This window comes from Habropoda laboriosa, unplaced genomic scaffold (assembly GCF_001263275.1).
Source record: "Habropoda laboriosa isolate 0110345459 unplaced genomic scaffold, ASM126327v1 scaffold67, whole genome shotgun sequence".
Taxonomy (NCBI): Eukaryota; Metazoa; Arthropoda; class Insecta; order Hymenoptera; family Apidae; genus Habropoda; species Habropoda laboriosa.
Genome location: NW_017100242.1, coordinates 3,046,329 through 3,071,745, shown reverse-complemented (window position 1 = coordinate 3,071,745; position 25,417 = coordinate 3,046,329). Strand labels below are relative to the sequence as shown.

General features: G+C 39.8%; 1 protein-coding gene across 1 annotated transcript in view; it reads right to left on the bottom strand.

Moving 5' to 3' along the window:
- The window catches only part of LOC108571953 (CUGBP Elav-like family member 4), a 69,428-nt gene that overhangs the window by 11,680 nt on the left and 32,331 nt on the right, over positions 1-25,417 (bottom strand). Inside the window, exons 3-7 of the mRNA XM_017934110.1 lie at positions 17,720-17,799; positions 6,669-6,812; positions 5,715-5,862; positions 3,134-3,289; positions 1,797-1,898 (exon numbers count right to left, since the gene is read on the bottom strand). Of these exons, the coding sequence (XP_017789599.1) occupies positions 1,797-1,898; positions 3,134-3,289; positions 5,715-5,862; positions 6,669-6,812; positions 17,720-17,799 (630 nt within the window). The remainder of the gene's footprint in view (positions 1-1,796; positions 1,899-3,133; positions 3,290-5,714; positions 5,863-6,668; positions 6,813-17,719; positions 17,800-25,417) is intronic.

The following is a 25,417-nucleotide window of genomic DNA, read 5'->3' as shown; positions in this document are numbered from 1 at the left end:
GGTTTCTGTCGATTTGTCTGACCGATCTGTATTTCTTCCACTGACTATACACGATACGTTAAGGAGTTACAATACGTGGGACTTCACCGCCAGAGGGACGGACTAATCACAATTTCTCGCTAGTCCTCGCTACAGGCTCCCGTTTGTATATATACAACTTCTGACCTGAGTCTAATAGTCCTCCTTTTTCGAAACTTTTCTCTAGCCACTTCTAGATCCTCAGGAAGGTAAAAAACTCAAAGTAGTCCGTCAACAATTTCCTCCATCTCTCTCAGCTCATGAACTGGTCACCTGTCTCTAGGTGGACTCTACATACTAAATTATAAACTAGGGGAAAAAAGAGTCTAATAGTCCCTCCGGATCTAAAACACGGATCTCCTTAGAAAGCCTTACTGAAGAGTCTATTAGGAGTCCCAAGACGAAACGCACAACCTCTTCTTTTCCGCCTATCCTCTCTATCTCTTTCCTCCTGCACCAAAAATGTAGAATATACACGATGTATATTTAAAGGAACATCGAAGATATAAGGATACGTTGACGCGGCACGTTTGTGTGCGTGGATGCGTGCAGGCGTCCGTGTTCGAGTGTACACTATATACAGTATACTTATGTAAACACCTGTGGTCTTGTACAGTGTGTACCTGGTGACCGATTTATATCGATCCCTGGGAATATCTTGGAAATTGTTGACGATACTGACAGATGTTTCAGATAAACGCTGAACGAATGGTTTCAAGGGGGATGTAATTTGACGAGAGTAGTCTTCTTTATGTGGGTAAAATTCGATTCTAAAAATGGAATCGTATATTTGTTAGTGTGTCAATTGATGCAATTTGTTATGTCAAAAAACCATTAGCTGGGAGATATTTTAATTTATTTTAAACATGGTTCCATTTAGAAACATTAATTTCAGGCTCATATGTCCCCTACGCATTCACCTACAAGAAAGACTACTCTAATCAAATTGTATCTCCCTTGAAACTGTTCAATTTGTATCTGAAACATCTATGATCAACAAATTCGAAGATATTCACAAGGATCGATTTAAACAGGGGACCCTGTCTATTTGTATTTCTTTCTTTATTTATATACTTACATACATTTATATGTATACGTATGTAAATAAATGTGGACATGCGACCATAGTTGCATGCAACAACTACATAGACACACGATCGGTAGAATCGATTTTTTTAAGTGCTCCAGTGCTCGGATAAAAGCATATTAATACCGAATGTTCAAGTTCACTTGCACCCACGCTTTCAAGATCAATTTCCCCTAAAATCGTTCTTGAAAAACGGCAAGATAAAAAAAAAACCAGAAATTTTATCGTTCATCGACAATTCGTTCCACGCAAAATGCCGGTTCACCTAACGTAAGTACACCCTCGGTAAGGAAAGCTGAAAGAATACACCGAAACAACGAATATTCAAATTACCCATAGTGTTTACAATTTTTTCGGCACGTAAAGTGCAAGAAGTATTTCACGAAGAACTGGACGATAATCGAGAGATCAACAGATGTGTACATACGTGATAACAATTTTCGGAACAACAAGTATCTCCAGTTCGATATCATCTTAATTCTCGTACGGGAAACTCATTGCAGAATCTGGATTCGGACGGTTGTTTTGTTTCTGCAGGTCGGGTTTTGAGTTTCGCGCGAATATCGAGAAGCATACTACGAAATGCGCTCGTGGAAAAGTTTTCTTCGTGAGAACTCGTTGTAGATACGAGAGTTTGATGGAATCCTCGATAAGAAGAAGGGAAAAAGTAAATGGAGAAGAAAAAACTTACCGACACTGGGGTAGGGTTGTATTCCAGAATACGCGGCATGCTGGAGTGCCGCCTCCCCATTGGGCAGCGCCCCTGCTGCTGGAATGGTCAAATGGAGGGCATCTACACTTCAATAAGCTCAGCTCTTATCGGAAACGGACCTACGTCTAGGGCCCCTGTCGCAATACGTACCGACCAATCGATATTGTCCGCTATCGCGTATGTTCTTCTTGTCAGTTTAATCTGATTTTACAGATACACGCGAAATAAATCAGTATCTTTCATGTGGAGATTCTGAGATCTAGGATTCGGTTCGTTTCGATGCTTCCATGGCAAAGGGGAATACAGGATTTTATAAATTGATCTTAATATTTCAATCCTTTATGGGTATTTTATTGTAATATTACGAGTTAAGAAGGCAGGCTACCTCGTTTAGCCCGTAAAATCTTCACCGGAACAAGCTTAAAAAGTGAATTTCGCCTGCGATTGACAGTGATATCTCGTATAATTATTAACATTTTTTAATATCAAATATAAGAACCCATTACTTTCAAACATTTTCAAATTTGCAACAACATTTGTCGAGTCTTTAGGTAAATATTATTAACTTCCTGATATATTCACGTTTCCGCTTTACCTCGTCTATTTACAATGATGTTTTCAACGTTATTTTTAGCATCTGCAATACTTTTCAACCCTTTGACCACTGGCCATTCGAAAGTAAAGCGCTCGCCGCGTACAGCGGAGTGATACCACTAACATCTACTCGCCAACGTGTTTACTACTTGAGTTTACTCCGTGCACGACGTTAGCCAAATCATTGTTGCGTTCGATATTTTGCACATTGCAAAATAAATAACACAGAAGCAAAGTACAAAACATAAACACAAAGGCTCCGATACTACCCAGCGATCGATTACAGCTGAACGCTTACAGGCGTTCATATTTACTACCCTACGGTAAACTTTCTTCGCTTACCTGTAATCACCGACAGCAGTGAAAGGGTTAAGCAGCCATGAAAGGGAAAATTTTCAACATCCAGCCCTTATTTCCAAATTATAATCAATCTCTAATTGTATTCACCCGTGAAAAATCCGTAAACAATAACGATTACTAATTACCCCTTGATATCTACATATATTTTTTTCGGCTCTCTTACTCGGATATTTGTAATAGCGAAACAATTGAACGGATTTTTCCTGATTCGAACAGCAAAGAATCGCGATATCGCGATACAGGTTCGGAGGGGGGAGGGTGAGGTTATTTGCTTCTCGTCGGAAACGCAGAATAATAAAGTCCGGCGTCGATTGGCCGAGCATTGCGCAGGGGCGGCACACTGCGCCTGAGTTGATACTCACGTCCCCCATAGGTCTGTGGTATCCCGTTGGTGTAGACACCAGGATCCGTACCTGCTGGTTGACCGTTCGGTGTTTGTGCAGCCATGTTGAAATTGGGCATCGTTGGCGACGGTAACGACGGTATTGCGCCGTTAACTGGCTGCCCTGTACCGGTACCTACGAGCAAACCTGATCAGTACACACCGGTTACCCTCTTGCTCTTACAACACCGACCTTAGTCACCCTATGAACGCGCGGCAACGGATCCTAGAATGCTCACAGTTAGCTAGTTGCCCTCTGTACATCCTGTCAACCGATTTACGGTATATATTTACGGTATATATACGGTATAATTGGAAGGACGTCAGAGACGGTTTGCAGACGATCCGTATGCCACGCGTTACATTTCAGGGTTTGTATGATCTGAGGACCGTCCGGATGTTGATTCGATCTTAGGATTAACAACGATTCATAACAGACTCTGTCACTCGGCGAGTTAATGATCGATCCGGTCTCTACATAGGTGAATCGATTGACTGTTTTCGTAGGATGATTAGATCGGTGATCCGTAACCAAAGATCTAGCCTAACGTCTACGTGCTTTAATTAGCGCGTTCGTGAATGTAGAAAGTGAAGGAAGCTTCGTGTGTGCGTGACAGTGTGTTTTTGGTAGAGACGACGGTATCGTAAGTCAAAGTTTCAGGTATACTTGAAAATTCTAAGGGAAGTTTTGGACTTTTAACTACGAAGGTTGATGATTCGATTTATTCTTGTAATTTTGTTATTGATACTTCGTGGACCAAAATGGAAGGTATAAGTGTGCCTGTTCAGTTTATCCTAATGAGTATTAACAACGTTTGTAACAGCACTAATTATTTCAAGTTTAAGTAAAATAATGTAAGTAAAACGAGTAGATGATACTTTGCAAATGGCTTTTTAAAATGAACATCTGCAGAAGAATTTCGAAAATGTTGTTAAAGTATTCTATATATTTTGTTCTATATTACATAAACTGAAAACAGTTTTTCCTTAAAGTAGTCATGCGATCAAAAACGTTCCAATTTCATGCACACTATTTTCCTATTCGAAATAAATTATTTCGGACGTACGAAGAATATATGTAAAAAGTAAACATTTATTAGAGTAGACCAGCTTTGTATTTTCATGCTCGATCAAATTTTCACGATTATTTCCAGCGTGCCCAATCGTAAATATCTGAATCATGATGGAAACTTCGAAACGTTACATTCTTCTATAAAGATCGTGGATTAAAAGAAAAGGGTAGGAAAAGACTGAAATTTGAATAGTAACTCCTTGGACGTAATTCTTGGCGTCTTACTGGCATGCAAATATAACGATATATTGTGAATTTTAATTATTAAAGACAAATTTCTGAAGCAAATGACAATTTCATTGCCGCTAGCACAGTAAAAACACAAATTTTCGATATTTCTTAAGACTGTCAAGCAATTACACAATTTAACAAAAAGAAAATAACTAAACCGATCATTGACGAACGAACGACAAACAATTTCACGTAAATTCATCGAAATCCTCTCGGATAAATGAACTATCGATGACACGGGCCACTCGTTCTCCAGTACAGACGCGAAATCGACAGACACAGATGCAACGACGTTGTTTCTTCACGAATCGAAGCGCACATGCTTGGTAATCTGTGGGTCAGGTAGGCGGAGGAAAAGACCGGAAGTGGGGTGGAGGACAAATAAAATATTATTTCCCTATCAAATGGTATTACCCATCGCCGAACGAGCCTCGACGTATCGGAGCGCTTACGGTGAATCGATTTCCGTGCTTACTTTACTTGTCTATACTACTTTGCCCTCTTTTCTTGTGTGCGCGTTGGCGAATGAAATAAACCGGGAAAGAGAAGGCAGCGAGGAACGATGAAGTAGGGAAAAAGGAGAAGGGTACGGCACTACTTTGGCTTTTCCCTCCTTCTCGTTCGGCGAGCTTTCGATAAAGTTTCGCGGTACTGGCAATATCTTTCGCCGAAATCACGCTTGGTGAAAATGTTGTATTGATTTATGAGCCGGTTAGAAGGCAACACGAGCTGTGCTCTCCTAGCTGCAACGAGATCCGCGAGGAATAAAGGGAAAGGCGGGATGATAAGGGGAAAGATAAAGGGGAAAGTGTTACGCATTAGCGAAACCTACAGTAATTTCACGGCAAAGTGTGTATGTATATATCAGATGTAGAAATGAATTCTTTCCAACTGGATTCGCGTAATTGATTCAAAGTCACCGAGTTTCCAGAAAAATGGCAAAAGCTCATTAGCAATAATGGAAATTACTTCGACGAGTGATCTGTGTTCGTTCTTTTTAAATAAAATTTCGATTGTACTAAAATTCGTTTCTACACCTAATACACGTCTCGACACTTCGCTTCGTGTGTCCATTTTCTGAAAATAAGTTCGTCAGAAATTTGAAACGAGCGTTTCGCTCGTACATTCTAGATTTGCAAGACTAGCGTTCAAGTGTTTTGTGCTGTTACGAATTATAGTACATGCGCAGGCAGTGCTTAGTGCAGGCAATATTTTGAAACATAAACGTTGGCAGAGTGTCAAAGAAAGAAAAATATACCGGAAGTCGGAGGAACGACGGGGTTTGGCATGCCGTTTAATCCATGCGGCAATTGTCCAGCGCCAACAGCACTAACGTGCGCCAACGCTGCCATTGGATTGATGTACGTCCCTTGTGCTGTCGCAGCAGCCACTAAAGCTGCTTGCTGCTGTAAGTAGAACGTTTATGTATGCCGAAAACGTCTTCGTAAATGTCCCTTTTCTTTCGGTTATTCGATTTGAAATGGGAAAGTGTAAATATATTATGCTAATCGTATATTAGGTTGGTGCATATGAAATTTCCATTTTACCGCCATTTTTTCAAGTGTTAGACTTAATCGATTATTCGTCACGTCAGATGATAATGTCCAAACAATTCTTTTCTATATTTTGGGTCTTTTTTGACCCGAGCGGAAGAACACAAGTGGAGTTAACACGTTTGCTATCATCGTTTGGTCGAAAAAATGAGTCTCTATTGCAGATTTGGATTTTTATGTTCGCGGAATTAATATGACTTGTTAGCAAAAGTGTATCGAATATTATAAAAATTAGTTTATACAAAAATAGTCAATTTCAGTGGAGCTATATTTTTTCTTTTGGTCTTTTTTGAGCCAAAGAAACGTGTAGTCGAACGGAAGAAATTCCTTCGTCTCGACTATTCTGTAGAAAAATTTATCATCGAACAAAATTTAATTGTAAAAGTTAAAAAAATATCCCATTTGCACCAATCTAATGGCGAAGATTTTACAAGATTTGCAAAAAAACAAATGAATTTTAACGTAGTTAAAGATATTTTCAAGTACTCCAGAGAAAACTGAAATGATCGTCGCACAAAGTGGTAATGTAACCAGACGTAATCGAGTATTAGCGACTGTTTCTAACGAGATAGGCACTATTGCAGGTTGTGATTCCTAATAATGGGACAACCAGACGGTAATTTGATAATATGAGAGCCATTAATGGTAATGCGAACCACCTGAGCATAAGCGCCGTAAGCGCCGAACTGATTGAAGACAAAAGGGCTAAGGAGGTTCATGTTGCCGGTCATTTGCTGCATGCGTCTTATTTGTCTCTCTTTCTCAGTATCTGCGAACTTTACCACTACGCTGGATGACGCACCCTGAAACAAATCATTAAAGCTTTCGTTAATTGTCGTAATCGATGTCTGACGAGAGTTACTTCGTTTGTGAGTTAAATAAATAAAAGTAAAATGTCCATCGATAATTATTCATCGCAGAAGAATGCATGTGAGCGCAAATTTTTTTTGACTTTCTATGAAAAATAATTAATAAATTTCTTTTTAACAGTGTTACACATTATACGCGTGATACGTTTAGCTACGATGATTTTACATCGCTGGTAAATTTCAGAGAAATTTCACACGATTAATAACAAAAATAATTTCTTTCATTCCTACTTCGTCACGAGTATATTATACACAAAATAGGAAGTGCAAACGTTCCTTTTTGCATTCGTGTAAGTATACACATGTACTCATGCATATTTTCGCTGAAAATAAAAGTATCTTTAATAATTGTTGTGTCGGTGAAACACTTTTTCTACTTGAAATTTGTACAACGACAAATGTGTGAAATATTTTGAAAGAATTTATACAACGAATAAATTTCGTGTGTCGTGTATTAACTGCACGAAATCACAGTAACATTTGGTCCGAAATACTTGAAAATCGGCGAGAAGAACCGGTGAAAAAAATCATTTAATCAAGGTGGCACACAAAGTATGACCAATAAATTATGTAAGACCGACGGAGAGAGACGATTACGCGATTTATTGTGTCAGGATTAAGTTGCTCACAATGTAAATTGCTATGCTATGACAAGCGAGTCTGAAATGCAGGATCAGATACTGCTGTCAGACGTGCCCGTTCGTAATTTCCATAAGACGGAGCGGGGCTATAAGCAAGGGGATTACCGTCGCCGACGCAAAGCTGCATAATTTTCTAGAATCTCGCATTTTCTCCGTGGCCGCGTACGCGTTTCCCATCCTTTATGAATTTATAACACGTAGAAAATTTGATAATAGTGCTGCTTCGACAACGGATGTAATTATTAAAGAAGCTTACGGACCTTCTTTCCTCGTTACTCGGAAATTAACCGTTCCAAATACCGACCGACTTGTCTTCATTCGGTGTACACGTCGATTTTTCTGTAATTTCTTCCTTCTCGTGGGACAGAACAAATCTGATCCCTGATTTCAATCGAAATCACGGGATCAAGAGACGTTCGGAGTTTTCTGTCAATACCACAGAAAATAAATTGTGGATATTCCTAAATACGTTTGAAAATATCGACGTTTTTCCAAAAATTGTCTACTTTCGACGAATTTCTCATTTTTCAGATTTAGTAAAATATACGAAATTTTTCAAACGTAACAATTTACACTAAAAAGAATGAAAATTATTTGATTGCACAAAGAAAGGATCACATAATAAAATATTAATTTTCGAAGCACCTAAAATCAAATTGATTAATTGATTAAAATTAAATTTCAACTGAAATTTACTTCACTATTGATATACAGACGTAAATGACCAAAAAAAAAAAAAAAAAAAAACGGCCCTAGCTTTGACAAGCGTACGAACCTGTTTTGTGCAATTTATTTCCTTTGTGGTAAATTTTCGAACACGTTACGAATGGTTAACAAAGAAGGAAAAAAATTACGGTTGAATATTCCTGAATTGTGAAAAGACATTTCCATTGAAGATGTTTACGAGAAAACGTAAGATAGTGACGTTCTCGTCACGACTAAAATATAAATGGAAAGGCAACAGGTGGTCAGTGGCCATTGTGACTGCGAAGAAAAGCTGAGCTTTTGAGCTTCTAGCGATATATTATATTCACGTCATCAATGCAAACGATAGGCGTGTCTGAGTTTATGTAACGACGGTAATATTGTAACCTGCTGACACACTTGGCTAAATTACCGTTCCTTGTCACGTGATTTCCCTCTTGTACATCCTCTCCTCTCTTCCTTTTCTTCCATTCTTTTCGCGCCATTTCTTGTCTCCGGCTTCAAGACGCTTCCTGGTTTCCATTTTCAGTCCTTTTCTATTTATTTTAAGGATCTTCGTTCGGTATGAGAGATAGGAGTGGATGAAGTCGCAGAAGATATTTGCTTCACAATTTAGCTAGATGTCTGTCTTACCTGTGACAAATCGTCACCTAACATTCGAAATGCCACCTCGACAGAATGAAACACTTGCTCTACGAAGGCAAATTGGAGCAAAATCCGTTTGCCAGTACTCCTACTGTGTCTAACAGAAGTTGTTAGAAAATTATTAAGTGCATCGTGGAATATGCAACGCAGTTTTTGACGAAACAAGTGTATGACACCAAGAAAAACTTAAACGAAGTTGATCGTACTTTAAACGCTCATTTCTTCACGATTTCCTTGCAACCCTATAAAATTCGAGATGCAAACAGCTCTGTATACGTGTCACAGTGCGAAATATTGCTATCAGAATTTTTAAAGCGATGTGAATTATGTATGACTGTTATTAAAGCACGTTTGAATGTTGGAATTATGGTGATACGTGTCCCTGCATTAAAAAGGCACATGACAATATGTGCGATGCGTTCATAGACGAATGTTTTATCACAGTATACCGTTACGTTCGTTAAACTGCGTCTATACTACGTAATATAACACGTTAAACAACATTCCTCGTGTTATACAGCAGGTTATGTGTTGTCCATCAAGTGAAATCTTGCAGATTTACAGTGACCTTGGGATCTAAAATTTTTAATCAAATGTAAAAATTTCCTAAAATGTTTCCTAACGTTAAACTGTTGCAATTTCCTAAAATTGCTTAAGATGTAAAACCTCCTTCCATGTTTTGCCATTTCTTCCACCAAACAGATTTCTTTCCGTTAAATTTGCATTACACGAATAAAAATACAAAGTTTTAAATTTAAAAATTGAAATATATTTATTTGTGTAGTACAAATTTAACAGACAAAAATTTGTTCGATGAAAGAAATGGCAAAAGTGATGGCAGTTTTAAATTAAAACATTTGTATTCTGTTAATCGTCAACCAGGTATTTTCACAGAGTAGGTGCAATCAAGGGCCGTTCAGGTCCAGTACGGTGAGACGAGCATAAACCAGGACGCGGCACTCAGAAACGCACAGATCCTCGAAGGCTTGGCCTTCGAGGGTTTCTGGCTATCAAACTGTCGCGGATGGCCTTTGTCTCTGGCACTTTCATCGGCGCCAACGTCGTCGGGAACTCGTTGCGCCTAGACTTTGTCAAATACGTGTCCCTGAGGGAAAATGACTTGGAGACCTTCGGGATTGTGCCAATGTTACCCACCTCGAGGACAGAGGGTGGAAGTGTACGCATTTGAAAAGCTCGCGTCCAACGCAAGCTCGTGGTCAGTAAGAATTTCTCGATCCTGAGCGTTCATTTTAACAGCCACGGCGCAGAGTAGGTATATAATTTTGTCCACTGTATTATCGAAGTTCCAGAATGAATTCCTCAACCCTTTCATCACTATTGGCGCCTAGAGACGTTTAGAAAATTTGCTGGCACTATTTGGGCGCACTTCCACCTTAATTTAATATTAGCTCATCCCATAAGTTCGTATCGAAATTTATAATTTACATCAATATCTCCAACGAGCCTTTAAATTTGATAGAAAGACGAAAGTGCCTTTTAATTCCAAAACCTTTTCCTTGGATTTTCATAAAAATATTTTTCGCTTTCGCTAGGAACTTGTGGGATGACCTAATACTTAATTTTATCGTTTAAACACTTCCAATTTTAATTTAGTAAATCGAATTTTAAAGCGATACTGCCAAAACAAGAAATTTTGCAGACGTGGTTAAAAATTCGCGTTACGCATGAAAATCGAAAGGGTAGCGAAAGGGTTGACCCAGAAATAACGAAAGGAACTATTTTACGTTGATACCAATGTGAGACACTTTCGTTAGAATTATATTTCGCGAGTTTATCGAAAAGAAGGAAAACGGCGGGTTCGCAATTATTAAAAGTTTCATTTGAAAGAAAGTCGGATAGGACCAAGTGTAGCTGTTCCAAGGAAACCAGCACCCGGCCACAGTTCACAAGGCATAAAAGTTATGCAGGTTTTATGGTTGGGTAGAACTTTCTACATTATTGTAAGTAATATCGAGAGAAACCGTGAAACTCGTATGTATTTCTCTTTTCTTATTGAAGACACCTCGAAACTGAGGTTCAAATATCCTTAATTTCCCGTTTGTTTAAGAAATATTAACGATCGTTACAATTTTATACCGAACATACAATTCTTATATACCGAAGATGCAAGAATGTTTCCTAATTGTAGTTAAAGAACCAACCTAACTAATTGTTCATTTAATTCGCAACTACGATGAATTTGTAAAACGAAAAACACGAGATTCTTTCTCTCCTTGCAATACTGTTACAGTAACCAACAAAAACAACCCTTTCCAAGCACACCCACTTTCTAATTCTCCCAATTCCAACATTCACAAGCCAAACTTCCAAAACGCAACAACGAAAACAAATTCGAATTCACAGACACGTTACATTTCCGTCCCTTAATTTCCAACCTGTTCCCGCCTCGTAATTAATTCCCAACGAAACCATCGCGCACCGTTCCCTTTCAACAAACTCACCGAACAAAAAATAACGTTTAAACAACTTCTTCCATTCCCCGCGTCACGCCAGCCTTCCTTCTTTTTCCTCGCAGCAGCGCGGCAGGAAGGCGGCAAACGGCGACAACTTCCACATCGAGGTCACTGGTGATAGGAAAATTCGCAGGGCAAAAATATTCAATAGTGTTCCATCGTAAAGCTGGGAAAAATATCGACAAGCTAGGAAACGACCGTAAAGAGGTGGGCAGAGGTGAGAAGAGGGTAGGTTGGCGGTGGTGGTGCGATATTGTGCATTCTCTCTGGGCAGGGGAGTCGCTCGAACAACTTGTTATGCGCGCGGTGAAAAGCATCGACGCATGCTGTTGAGGAAAATAATTTGTCTCGCGCCGACAGCCTCGAAGCGTTGTGGAAGCTGCGTAAACGCGATGGCCAGAGCCTAGCTCGTCGTATATGACATTTACACGGGCACATATGTATTACATATATAGATATGTATGTACGTACATCGATAATACAGAGGTTGTGCAGACGGGCGAGATGGTGGGGGTAAGAAGGGTGCCGAGGTCGTATCAGAGCCAGTGAAGCCGAAGCCTCATTATTGGGGGATTACAGTTCATTAATTCCCATCCAACGTTCTGAACTACACGCGAAAAGAAAAAGCCACCCTAAGCGATATCACGAGAACGTTTGAAGCTTGTACTCTCCATGGCTCGTTATGTTTGTACACTTTACTGTTTAGAATGTCTCTTTAAAATCCGCGACACAACGGCACAAAGCCTCATTATAGTCACGGGTATAAAGTCTTCGTTACATCGAGCTGAGCAGGATGTATGATACTTTGTATGCTGGAATAATTCTTAACTGCTGTTACGGTAAATTGTGACAAAAAGAAGAGAGAGGAAACCGGTCGAACGACGGTTTCTTCTCATTTTTCCAACGAAATTATTTCTTTGTCTCGTTCGTAACGATATCATAGGCTTTGGGGAAGTACTCGTTCGTTAAGGGTGTTCTTGTGCTGTAACAGAGTATTATTAATTTCTGTATTTTCGAGCGAAGGGATTGAGCATTTTATGTATTTATGGTGTAATTGGATATTAAAGAGTAGAGTAATGTTAGTATTATTATAAAGATGAAATTTTCAAAGTTGTAAATCACTTTTGTGAAGGTGTGTCGTTGTAAAAATTAAAGGTACGAATTTTTTTAAATTTCTGCTGCCATATTTAGTAAGTTAACGATCGGTGTAAAGTTTGAATATTTATTCAAGATTCTGCGACGCGTAAAACTTAATACTTTCAGATTATTTACTCACGTTAGAAGCTTTTTTGTAGTTAGAATCTTTTTCTTCTCGTTGCTGAAATTAAAAATCTCCTTTTCTTGCTATATGTATACTTGCAACTAGGTTGCATGAACACTTGCAAACCTATTAATCTTTAACAAGTTAAATCTTCGTGTTTAACAAATTTTATGAAAATTAAGAAATTCCTCATCCTTCGAGATCTGCAAAATACTCGAAAGTGAAAATCTGGTTCACAAAACTGTGATATTGCAGTGGACCTGGTAAGGGAATGAAGCAATTACCTACTGATTGGAGGTTTTCCTGTTAACCGCACCATCACACTTGCCAATTCGCCAGCTGGTAATTTCAATAGATACAACTGGAACCGCAAGACTGGTCGGAACGTCGATTGCCTCTTGTTCGCGTGATTCTCTGTCGGAAGCCGATATGAAGGAATGAACTGAAACCATCCAATTCTCCGGCGTGTTTGAAATTACAAGCTCTACCCTTCGGCCTACCGATTGAAGAATCTGCCCGATTTTTCATTTTCTCCACCTCATATCGCGATAGTTCACGTATTCTAACGTTTGCTTCGCGTTTGTTAAATTTTCCAATATACCGAATTCATTTATATCGTGCAATTGTGACACGAATTAATACGAATAAATACGAGAAAAAAGACGATTTAGAGATTTCGACTCGATCGCTAACATTAGTTTTTATTCAAAGCTCGGCAAGGAAATTTCGTCAAGAAAGAAACCACTCTGAGGTGTCAAAAATACATAAACTTTGGGAAATTTTTTCACAGGTAATTACTAAATAAAAAGTTTCAATTTTGTGTCAGAGGATATAAACGTAACTTTCACCTTCTTTGTCCAATTATGAAAAAATGAAAATGTTGGAAAATTTAGAAACGAGAAATATTCCAAAAGTTTCACCCCTTCAAGAAGAGTTCCGTTAAACGTCGCCGTAATAATTTTACTTTCCGTGACGCTGCAAGTACAATGCAACGTTGCCTCGATCGGATCGATTATCTATTTTTAAGCAGAAGCTTAGGGGCACCGAGGCTTAATTTGTTCCAATTTAAAAGTAATCACAGTAATAGTGATATTAAGAACCGTTCCTTAAAGAACAATCATCCTCTAGGAAGAACGGGATCGTATCGAGAAGGGGGAAGGTCTCCATGTCTCACGCTTGGTCGCGTTTCTTTTTCTCCGATCGTACTTCTTCTTACCCACGGGATTTCGTCTCTCGTTCTGACTCTCGATAGAAAAGACTCGCCAAACAAGTAACAGTTGTATTGGAGATAAAAGCAATGCAATTACGAGGCCGCCGAGGGAATTACTCAGGGAATGTCTTTAATTAAATGTTGGAAGCAGTTTCCGAGCCTCTGTTAATGCAGAGACAATTTCCTTCCATCCACTTTTCGCTCGTCTCCGAACGAAGGGAGGGAGAGGAACATTCGCTAAGACTCGAGGGCCACTCCTGCCATTGATGCGCCACATCACCAACCTACAACACACGGTTCTATCTTTCTCGATTTAACGAACTTTTCAAGTCCGTGTACCTAATCCTTCGTGTCAACGTCTCTTCAACAAGATCTTCGACCGGCGCGCCGGTCCAAATCTACAGCGAAACTTCCTTCATTTTCACGCGCCGATCTTTCACGCCCGGGGTTGCTCCACATTGCTCGGTTTTAATCACCAACCGTCGATACGATCATAAACAGAAAGTTCCGAGATAACCGTAACTCCTTGGAAATTTGACGTGTTTGTACAAAAATAACAGCAATTACGATCGATTTCGCTGCTATTCAGTTGTGCAAGTATCGCTTGTTTTTACGACAAAACGACCGTTTAGGTCGATAAATATGTAATTGAAATATACGGGAGAGGCGAGAGTGTTCCTTAAATCCTTTCCTTAAATCTACGTACGTTTCAGGATGGAGAACTAGCGACCAGTGGGGGTGTTTTTTATTCCGAGCACTTAATTTCCGAGCGGTGCCAGCACGCTCGAGGGTCGGCGAGGAAAATAAAAACGAAGCAACGTTACGTAAAATTCCTGCACTGAAACGACTGTGTTACGTTCTAGCACGTTTTAGCCAGCACCGTAGCAAAACACTTCTCTCGTAGGTTTGCTTTTATTACGAAACATTTCAGGAGTCTGCAAAGCCATGGGTGAGCGAAGAGCACGCCGCTTCGGGGTGGAGGTGGCGGAGGAAGGGGTGGTTCGCGAGCGTGTCGTGAGGCGTGACAAGAAATGTCACACGCTTCAGAAGGCATAACTACCCGCGAGGCCGGCTTGGTCGCATTCCGCTGGTGACACGTACCGCAGGAGACGCACCCGCGAACCTCGCAGAAATATTGAGCCACGGGAGAAATATTGCCCGTTGCGTGACATGGACAATGTCGATTCAAGTGAAGCTAGCTGCACCGTACTGCTTGATCAGTTTTTTTTGGCGAAAAATCATTGGAAAATTTGTGCACCATGGCTAAGAATTTTTTGCGATAATTACTCTATGCTATGCAGTCGATACCTATGATTTTGAAATTGATCCGCTCTCAGTACTGACCTGAACGTCTTCTCCATTGCGTGAAATGCACAATGCCAAGCTGCACTGTACAGGTTGATCAGTTTTCAGGCGAAAAATCATTGGAAAATTTGTGCACCATGGCTAAGAATTTTTACGATAATGACTTTGTGCTAGTTTGAGGATAGATCAGTCGATACCTAGGATTTCGAAATTGATTCGCTCTCGGTATAGAGTTGAACGTCTTCCCTCTAGTTTCAGTGAGAAATGATGTTGGAAGTAAACTCCTGAGCTTACAGGGAGCAGTCGAAATGCTAATTGAAGGGTAACAAGAAAATGAAGAAGAAATTACAATTAATGTTTCACTGGTATATTGTAGGATTGCAAGTGTTGTCCCCTCTTTCGTAGTTTTAAAAAACGTACGACGAGGGTAATAAAAGAGGAAGCAAGGATCGACAGAGACATAAACCCTTTTCGCGAGGTCCATCGTTGGCCATTATGGGAAAAACCCGAAAACACCGTGCATGTGTAGTGTTTAGACAGAGTTTTTTGGAAGAGTGTGAGAAAAATGTGAGACGAGAAAGTGTGTGATGCGGAACGAGAGTGAAGAACTTGCAATAGAACAGTTAATAATAATACCAGGCGCAGTCTTACAGTCTGTCATATTCTGTTTCTGTTAACAAATATTCGCTATTAAAATACAACCATAAGTCTTACAATACCCAAATTCACAAGCAGAAAAAATGAACGGTAAAATTTTAACGCAACTTTCATTCGGCTGATTTAACAGGCACCTCGCTTTGTCCATTACGAACAGTGCATTATTGTGTTAAAGCAATAAATCTAGAATCATCCTATCATCTGCATGACTCATTCTATCCTTGATTCGAATCTCTCGATGGGATGCGATGAAGTCTTGTAACGTTGGTGTCAAGATTTGCATAAATTGCTGTGATAATTAAGTGATCTGCATATTACGTCCCGCGCTATGCCAGTTTCTCTTTTAAAGGCAAATAGTCCCTGGCACGATCCTGAAGTTCCCCTTCCGTGCCCACAATTTCTCCCTGGACTTCGTTATTAGATTATGGCGTTGTAACGAATAATATTCACGTAACAGCCTCGCATCTGCTCCCGCCTTCACCCTTCAACTTCAGGCAATCCATGATTTCATACACGCGTGACGCGAAACGCGAATCTCTTGTTGCTGCTGGAAAATACGTCTCTTCTGCTTTTCCCGCTGTACCCAATGGACACTGAAACGATTTCCGGATACGTGAAAAAAAAGTATCGAGTGTGTGTATAGTTTCACGTATTCTCACGTTAAATAGTGTGACTATGAAGTCATCAAAGATGCATAGAGACCTTGAAACTGGTCACTTTCCTTTAATTATATTTCGCTATTGTTAATTACACTATGCAAGTTTCCAACCAAACTTTAGCCTCCACCTAAAGTTCCAAAGCTGTGACCACAGTGTTTCGTGCAATTTGACGTGAAATGGCTCATATACATGTACCAATACTTTCTCCAGGCGTAATTTTACTTTTTACACAGTTCTACTTTTGACACAGAAGAACATAGATACACCTAATGTCTTCAAAAATTGCAAATAATAGATCTCGAGGCTCTATCCACCGGAATATTTAGCCACAATTTCACATTCGCGAAGCGATATCACACAGCACAGTTTACCATCAGCCACGTTACGTGTTCTCAATCTATCATTGTACTCTTGGTATCGATCACTGATAGCCATTAACCTAAAGTTGCATCGTTAACCGTCATGCCGTACCATTAAGCGTAACACTAATAAACAAGTGGCCGGGGAACTTCAATATGTCGATGAGCATCACCGAACAAACTGTAGTACGGGCAGCAACGACGAATAGAGGAAGATGAATGCTGGTATGGTCAAGTTCGGGAAGCGGCTTTGCGAACATTCGTCAATCAGCAGGTGGAATCCCGAATGAAACTCACAATTCAATTACAGCTGGGAATTTCTGGTCCGACCCTAAGCTTAGAAAGTTTGGTGGTTTGACGGAGGCCAAGGGAGATTCAGCGATGGAGAAGGAGGCGACCCACACTTCTCCAAGTGTTATGCAGATTTCTGTTTGGCCAGTCATTAGATTGCAGGCACGGAGTGTTTGCTGCCACGACAGTCATTACTACAGCTGTCCATCCTATATGCTTTGCCTGCTCCATAGAACCGCCAGGTATGAATCTATCATACACTCTCATCCTTTGTATCAGTCTCAGCTTCGATTGCTGCCTTAATTTCCTTCATTTCTATTCTTCGCATCTCTTAACTTCAACAACTTCCATTGAGGAATATTCGATACATCGTAGTGTCGTACAGTTGTGATTACCTTATCGCGAAATATCTGAAATGTTCAGATCGTGCGATTATCTTGTCACGAAATATCTGAAAATTTCAGATTAAGTGAATCTCTCTTCAGCAATATTTCCGGAAATTCTGTATCAATTAAAGTATTCATGTTGCTGTATTCTATACATATTTATACAAAACGTATCTAGTGTTTCATGTAAACGTTAGAAAGTTCGATTGTGAGAAGTACAGTTAAGGTAAAAGGCAAATGCCACTCACCGGCATAGTTTGGCTACCGTGTAAGGTATTGATCGCCGCTAGCGCTTCTTGATGCGATGAAAGTTTCACGAATGCACAGCCTGAAATAAAAAAAAGGAAGAGTTTCATTAGTCTTCGATATTCAAATTAGCTTAGATTTAACGTCATTCGCGGCGAAAGTCGCAATCGGTCGGACAAATAAACGAATCTTCGGTGTTTCTTGTCTTTTTTCTTTCTTTCTTCACTTTTAACGAAGAAAATTTAGATACTCGCGAGAAGAGAGGAAAAAAAAAAAGGAAACGAAGACCGTTTTATCTTCGAGAAGGATTCACGGAGAAAAAGTAGAAGGAGTTCCGTTTCATCCATTGTCACAGGGATGAGACCATCCCCAACGATGATGGAACGATTAATCGCCCCCCTACTACCATCCATGTGCGCTTATCGTTATAGTTATATAGATGGAGATACGAAGACAAAGAACTCCGAGGGCGCTTTGAAAAATTGACGCACCAACGGAGCGTAACGTACACTTAATAAAAGATGTTTACCACGAACGGAGAAATGCTACGTAATCCGGGACACTATTCTTGGTTTCGAGCAATAATGATGCGTATTACGGCGAGCAAATGATCCTGAAAAATTGCACCTATCTGCGGCCGTTCTAAATCATCCAGATAGCTCTGTTACACCGCTCGAACACGGTCTTAGGTGAAATGGAACTTCGCGCAAGAAATGGGGTACAATTTAACAATCATTATCTCGTAATTACACGATACATTTCTTGTATTTTCAATTTTTCTGTTACTCGTTTTGCTTTTTCAATTACGATTACTTTCGACTACTTTTCCTTTGCTCCTTCATAAATGGTAAAAGTGACCGTACATTTGGTAATTTTATCATTAAGGAAGAGGAAATTAGGAAAATAAGGCAAAATCTTAATGTTCATCTATTGTAAGCGTAAAGGGGTTTAAAAATATCCTTGCACGAGTAGATTCAAAAATGCAAACGACCTTTGATTTTTGCACGATAGTAGTGGTGCAGAATGGAAAGGAATTTTGGTGAACAAAGAATACTCACTCCGATTCTCCCATTTATTTGCAAAAATACATAACATTTCCACTTCGTCCTTAATAAAAAAAATTTCGCTAATCTTCTATTACGAACCGCGAAAGAGTTTGGCCCAACCCCCGTTTTCTTCTTATCAAACCATCCGAAGAATTTATCCAGCGATATGATGAACTCTGATACAGCGTAATGAAAAATGAACGCCGAGACGATTTCATTCTTCTTAATTATCACTCGACTGAACAGCATTAACGAACTGGATAAACCGAAGAACGAGACTGAATTCCGGGTCGCACAAAGTTTTACAGTAGACACGCGTTAATAAAATCGTGAGGCACGGCTGGCGATATAACGATCCTCGCGTTCGAATTATCGAATGTAAAATCCTCCACGGTTTTAATCGTTCCTACAGAACTCCGGCGTATCTCACCGAAGAATTTCCAAGTACCAAGTAGAATGTCCGAAATCAGAAATAAAAGTGATCCAAAGTGTAAGTAGGCGGACAAGATTCTCTCGCGATTCAACCCCTATCCGTTTACCGACATCGCAAGAATTTGTCCGAACTTCTGAGCTTGTTCTGGCTTAACCCGCGCTGTTCCTTCTTGTGCAAGCGAAATCTCTGGCAAAGCTTTCGAAGATGATGCGCTCTTGAGATTTTTCTCCGTTGCTTCCTACCAGACGAGAACGAGAGGGGGGTCGTCGCGCGAAAATAAAAGACCCGAATTTCTCGAAAGTTCTCGTACCTGTATATATATACAATATATATATACACGCACACGTCACGCGTGTTCCTTCTCTCTTTCGTTCTACACACGCAGACACACGCGTGTGTGTATATAACGTGCACATGTATGTGTGACTATTCGGTAGTAGTAGCAGTGGCTCCTTCTCGCCAGCTCGAAAACTATGTTTGCCCCCTCGAACAACGGCGAACAACAAACACTGGACAAACCGCTCAGCCTTCCGCCGACGACGATGTAGACTAGTTTCGTGGATCTCCCCCGTTCCCATTTCGTCTCGAACTCGGCGTCGACCCCTTCTCGACCCCTTCCAAACCCCACCGATCCACTGTTCTATCTTTCCTCTTCGCTTGTATACCACCACAGCCGGTTCGAACCAATCGATAACGCCTGCAAGACTTTCCACTCATATATTTGATTGCTCGGCAAACATGTCTAAGTTTATTCTGCGGCCCTCCTCCGCCACCCTCCTCCCAGTTCATCCCTTCTGTTGAAACGCTAACGCGCGCTATTTCCGTGAATATACCAGAGAGAGAGAGAGAGAGAGAGAGTGGTAAGGCTCTTCAATACGTTGGAAATTCTCCAACGAGGAATGCGAAACGAGCTTTTTTTTCCAACCTCATGTTCGGAATAATTTGATCGCGTTAGGGTAACGCCGGTGTCTCTTGTCCTCGATAAGGGAACGCGTTGATTAAAACGCGCGTAGAGGTTCGTGTTATCGTTCTGTTGTCTTAGCCTTAGTTTTATCACAAACTTTTACTGTTATTCACACTGGACTCTTCGTCATTTCAATTCTCTTCTTAATTCTTCTACACAGTCGTAACCCAAAGTTCATCTTCCTCCAACCCTTAAATCTGTGTTATCCCACTCTCTGTGTTGTCATTCGCATGCCACGTTCCGCTAGATTTAACAAAGTCTGCTTTCTACGCAACGTCGATCCTTAATTGCTCTGATTCAAGCGTTACCCCGATACCTGTCCTCAGTTTTGAAAAATCGAGGCGAAATCGGGTATCACGGTTCGAATCTGAGATAACCTTTGGTCTGGATTTTACATATGCAGTTTATTACAGAGCTAGTTTACTGTTGGCGATTTTTCTATTTTGGAAATTGAATTAGAGCTGCTGTTTGTCTCGGCTAGAAGTTAGTAGTGTACCTACCTCGCGGTAAGAGGATAAATTAATTACTTTTAGCAAGATTTTGCTCTTTACGATTTTTCGTTAATTTAGTAGATTTATTGTTTTCCAGTGTGTAGAACAGTTTGACAAATGTAAGAGGTCACAGCTGTGGGCTTCTCGATTTTAATTAAACTACTTCTGGCGAATCTAGAGCGAAAATAGGTAGATCTACGATGGCAAGGTCAAAAAACGAAGGGTAGAAAAAACTATGGTATTATTTCTGTTTTTCGATGTACTCTCCCTTAACCTCGATACATTTCTCAGATTAGTTTATTTCTACCCTCGTAAAAATAGATTTTCTCTTTCGCCTCGAAATGAGACGCTTTGACGACTTCATCGTCCCCAAACTTCTACCCTCCAAGGTCTTTTCTCACATTTGGGAAGAAATAGTAGTGTCAGATCGGTTAAACGTAATTACTTTTCGAAAAGGATACCAGGTTTCATACGCACGAGCCTAACACAAATCTGATAACACTCGATCTAAATAACTTCACTTCCTAAAGACACGCTCTTTAATTTCTTGCCTGAGCTACTAAATTCTATCTCTTGACCTGCTTGCATATTAATATTTCACATCGTTACAAATTACTTAACATCTTTAACTTTCTCACCTTTGCAACTCGCATACTTTCACAGATTAGATACGTTTAGTTCACGGTGTTACTTGTAAAAGAAGAAACAGAGTTTTCTACTCTAATACAAAAAACTAAGAACGCCGATAAGAACGCGATACAAGCAATAAATACGATGTAAAAGAAACATCCTAGCATTTCGATAAGCGTTCGCACGCACGTCTGTACTTACACGTTCAGCAAGGAATTGCTATCATGCATCAGAACGTTGGCCTACAGAGTTTTCTGTGTCACTGGGTGGGGTTCTTATTATTTTGTTAATGGACTCGCTAGCTAAATGGAAAAAAATATACTAACGATCGTGGGAAAAGCGTCACAGGGCACGACATGGAATAGGTCATGTGGAATTTAATATCAGCCCTGTGTCACCTTGTGGTCCGTTTTACTCACCTTGCCTTGATAAATTTAGAGAGAGAGAGATTTACTGATAATGCTAAACAAGGTAACGATAATTTACGTGGAATAAAGTGATATTTCGTAAGGTTTGATTAAAGCGAATATTGTTCAACGAAATTACACGGTAACTAGTAAAATACATCGTATTTACGACATCGTTACGCCATTCTACTGTTAAATTACGACCTAATTTACCTCGAGAAATCCAGGTACTTTCTTTCGTTAAATTCTTCCTCAATTTCGAACACAAGTAGTTTTTTCTTTTTTTTAATTTAATTCGAGAAGCTTATTCCATTTCTGCATTCTACTCGTCGGACGTTCAGTTGTCAGCTCTCTTTTTCAAGATCGAAATCACCGGTGGAACGCGTTAGAGCATTTCCCATCGAGGTCGAAATATTGTTCGACGTTGGATGAAATAGGGAAGAACGAAACAGGGTTACGTGTAAATCGTTTGAACATATGTTCAATAACCACCGTTTGAGCTACTAGCATTACGTGTAGCTTGTATGTCGACACCGGGAACGGACCAAACCAATCAATTTCATTGATGAAGCTACTAAATCCGAGCGAGTTGAACGCGAGTACTTGTAATTGGTACAACGGCTCGTTTTACAAAGCACATAGAGAGACACGCGGCTGTGTCGAAGCCGGAAACAAACTGCAAAAAAAAGGGGGGAAAAAAAAAAGGAAGGAGAAAAGGTACGCCCATACGCTTATTCAACGTGGAAGAGAAACGGGGTAGGTAAAGAGAGGCGCGTACAGGATAAGCGAAAGCAGAAGTAGGATAAAAGACGGGATTAAAAACGCTGACAAAGTTACTAAACACTCGTGTGCTCAGCCCTTTTTATATTCCCGAGATGAAACCGGAATGTGTGTGAGTGTGTGTATGGGGAGAAAGAAAGGGAGGTTGGGAGAGAGAAGGAACGGGGAAAAGGAAGAAGGATGAGCAGCGAAGCTTGCAGGAGAGCCTCTAAAGCCGGGCCAGAAAGAGAAGCACAAATGCAAATGTGAACATCGGAGAGGGGAGATACGTAAAGTGTAGATGTAGTATATATACGACGGCAAACTATGATTTCGGTATAAGAGATTTGCAGGTTTGCTGTAAGAAAAGAGGAGGAGGAACGTACGAATCTAACAAGAGAGGAACGTGTGATCTTTACCGCGCAAAGTGGACGGTAAAGATTCGAGAAATGGTCTCTTTAATTTTTTTATGAAAATAAAAACACTCTTTTACGCGTTATTCTCACTTTCTGTTTTGTGCTTGGTATTCTGAAAAAAAAAACAGCTGAAAATAATGTTTTCCCGTGGCAAACGCATCGTTTTCTTTTATGAAAAAGTATCTTTACAATTGTGAAATGAGTTGGTGCGTGTATAAACAAATGTTTGGAATAAAAATTCCCTTTCGGTCACGGTATACAGGTATAATAATTAAAAATAAAAATGTGAATACCTCGTTAGAGCAGTGTTGCATTTTACTTGTTCTATTTCATTTATACGATATGTACGAATTCTTTTTCGATCTTTTTAATAAACGTTACCACTGTGTTTATTCACACTATCAGTACTGACAGTGTTATCATGAAAGAAAAAATGTTAGCTTGGGGTGAGACTTCATTCATGACAGAATTAACGTGATTTCTTTTTCAAGGGTTGAGAAAGAAGAAAATGAAATAGTACCTATATGGATGACTATGACTAGGGAATTTAAAGGTGCAAAATTGCACAGAATGCATGTAATATAAAAAAACATCCAAATTATAGCGCTTTCTATAACATCTGATTTTTTTTACGATAACTTTTAACGGTTGAGAAAGATAAAAATGAAACGGTACCATGGGAAATTTAAAGGTGCAAAATTGCACAGAATGCACGTGAAATGGTAAAAATACGCAAAATATCAAAATTATAGTGCTTTCTACAGTATCTAATTTTTTTATGATAGCTGTTAAGGGTTGAGAAAGAAAGAAACGAAATGGTACATGGATGACAATAACTAGATGTGCAGAATTTCACGTTCTGTGCAATTATTGTTATAAAAATAATCTTCCACCGAAGTTTCCCTTTTTTCACCTACATTCCCAAAAACACGAATTTGCATAAAAATCCGCGGTCCAACAACGACACTTATTCCCCGTGAAATTGCTCCGCCGTTAAGCTATCTAGATCATGTCCGTTTCATTTTCTACCACTCTAGGTTACCTCGTGTCACATCGCCACCAACTGCCAGGCGTTCGCAATTTAAAGAAGAAGAAAAAGGATCAGATAAGACGGCATTGTGGAACGTAAGAAAACGTGTAGCATAAGGCGAGATGATAAGTATAATGTGGAGACACAAAATGCCATTATAATGCGGACACGACTGAACCCCAGAGGGACGGTGGCGGAAGGGCGGAAAAGAAGAAAGAAGAAGACAAAGAGGCGGACACGTACAAGAACGAACGGTACGTGACAACATCCGGAAAACGGTGTTTCCACGTTGTTATTACGAGAAGATAAATTTCCGACAGCGGACGTCCCTTTTTCTACATTCGAAAAATATCGCGACGTCTCTCATTTTCGGTGCCACTCAGCTGAATCGCATTATACTTACGAAACCGCTCGACATTTCTTTCGCGATGTTAAACGTATGAAATAGGTATAAATAGATGTATACTTTGTCCTTTTCCCTGTCCAGTAAAATAAACATATTTGACATGTCATGCTGAAATTGTATTTTTTAAATAATCTTTAATAATCTTTACGAGATATCAAGGTGATCTCGAATTTTTTAAATGGAAGGCCTACCTTTTTGTATCGAAAGTTAAAAAGAACACTGAATTTTCTAGGAAAAGATATTAATACTAGAGCTACCAAACTTATCAGAATGACGGATTTCAGATTTCGCACTTTAAACGACAGAAATTAAGATACAGTGTCTTTTGTCGAAGTACAGAAATAATTATGTATGCCAATTTATTTTTCATCGATAATTCTAATTTGAAAGTTTTTTTTTTTTGCATTGTCTTATCTAAATATTCCAGAAGGGAAAACATTTACCACATTCAACTCTGGTCGTTCCAGTGTTAAGCTTTATTTCTCCTAAATCTAATAAAGCACAGGTGTATGAAAGTCAAGACTCCATTTCGAGCATCTACTGTACCCAAAGCATACCGAGTGTCCAAGTACTTTTATTGTAACTTTTTAACAAAGCTTCAAACGAGGGTGGAAAAATTTCGCGACACACCCTGTATTCTTTAAACAAATTACGCTTTTTAAAAAACTTTCTTCGACGCTCAATTCCCCCAAAAAATTTCTGCCTGAATCACTTAGTTCCCCGGGTTATTTCGAAAATGCGTTTTCCATCCCCAACTTTCCAGGGCCGTTTCTACCCATTCAAAATGGACGACCGCCGATACGTATCGAATCGTATCTTTTTTCTTTTCTGTTGTTCGAGAATCATACGCTACATAAATTTCGTGAAAATCAGGGTGCAAGGGTAGGAGAGGTCGGACCCCTCTTGTAAGTATCTGAATAGCGTTGCAACGAGAGACGATAAGATGTTCGGCATGAAGGTACGCTCGGGCATCCCTTTACGGTCGTTTTGTAATTGACAGCGACCTATGCCCGTTGGGAGTGGCCTTTCCAGCAGATTCATCTAGATTACAGTGCAAAACTACTCTCCGCTTGGCGTATTTACCCGGCATTAAATTACACAGACGGTCGCGCGTGTCG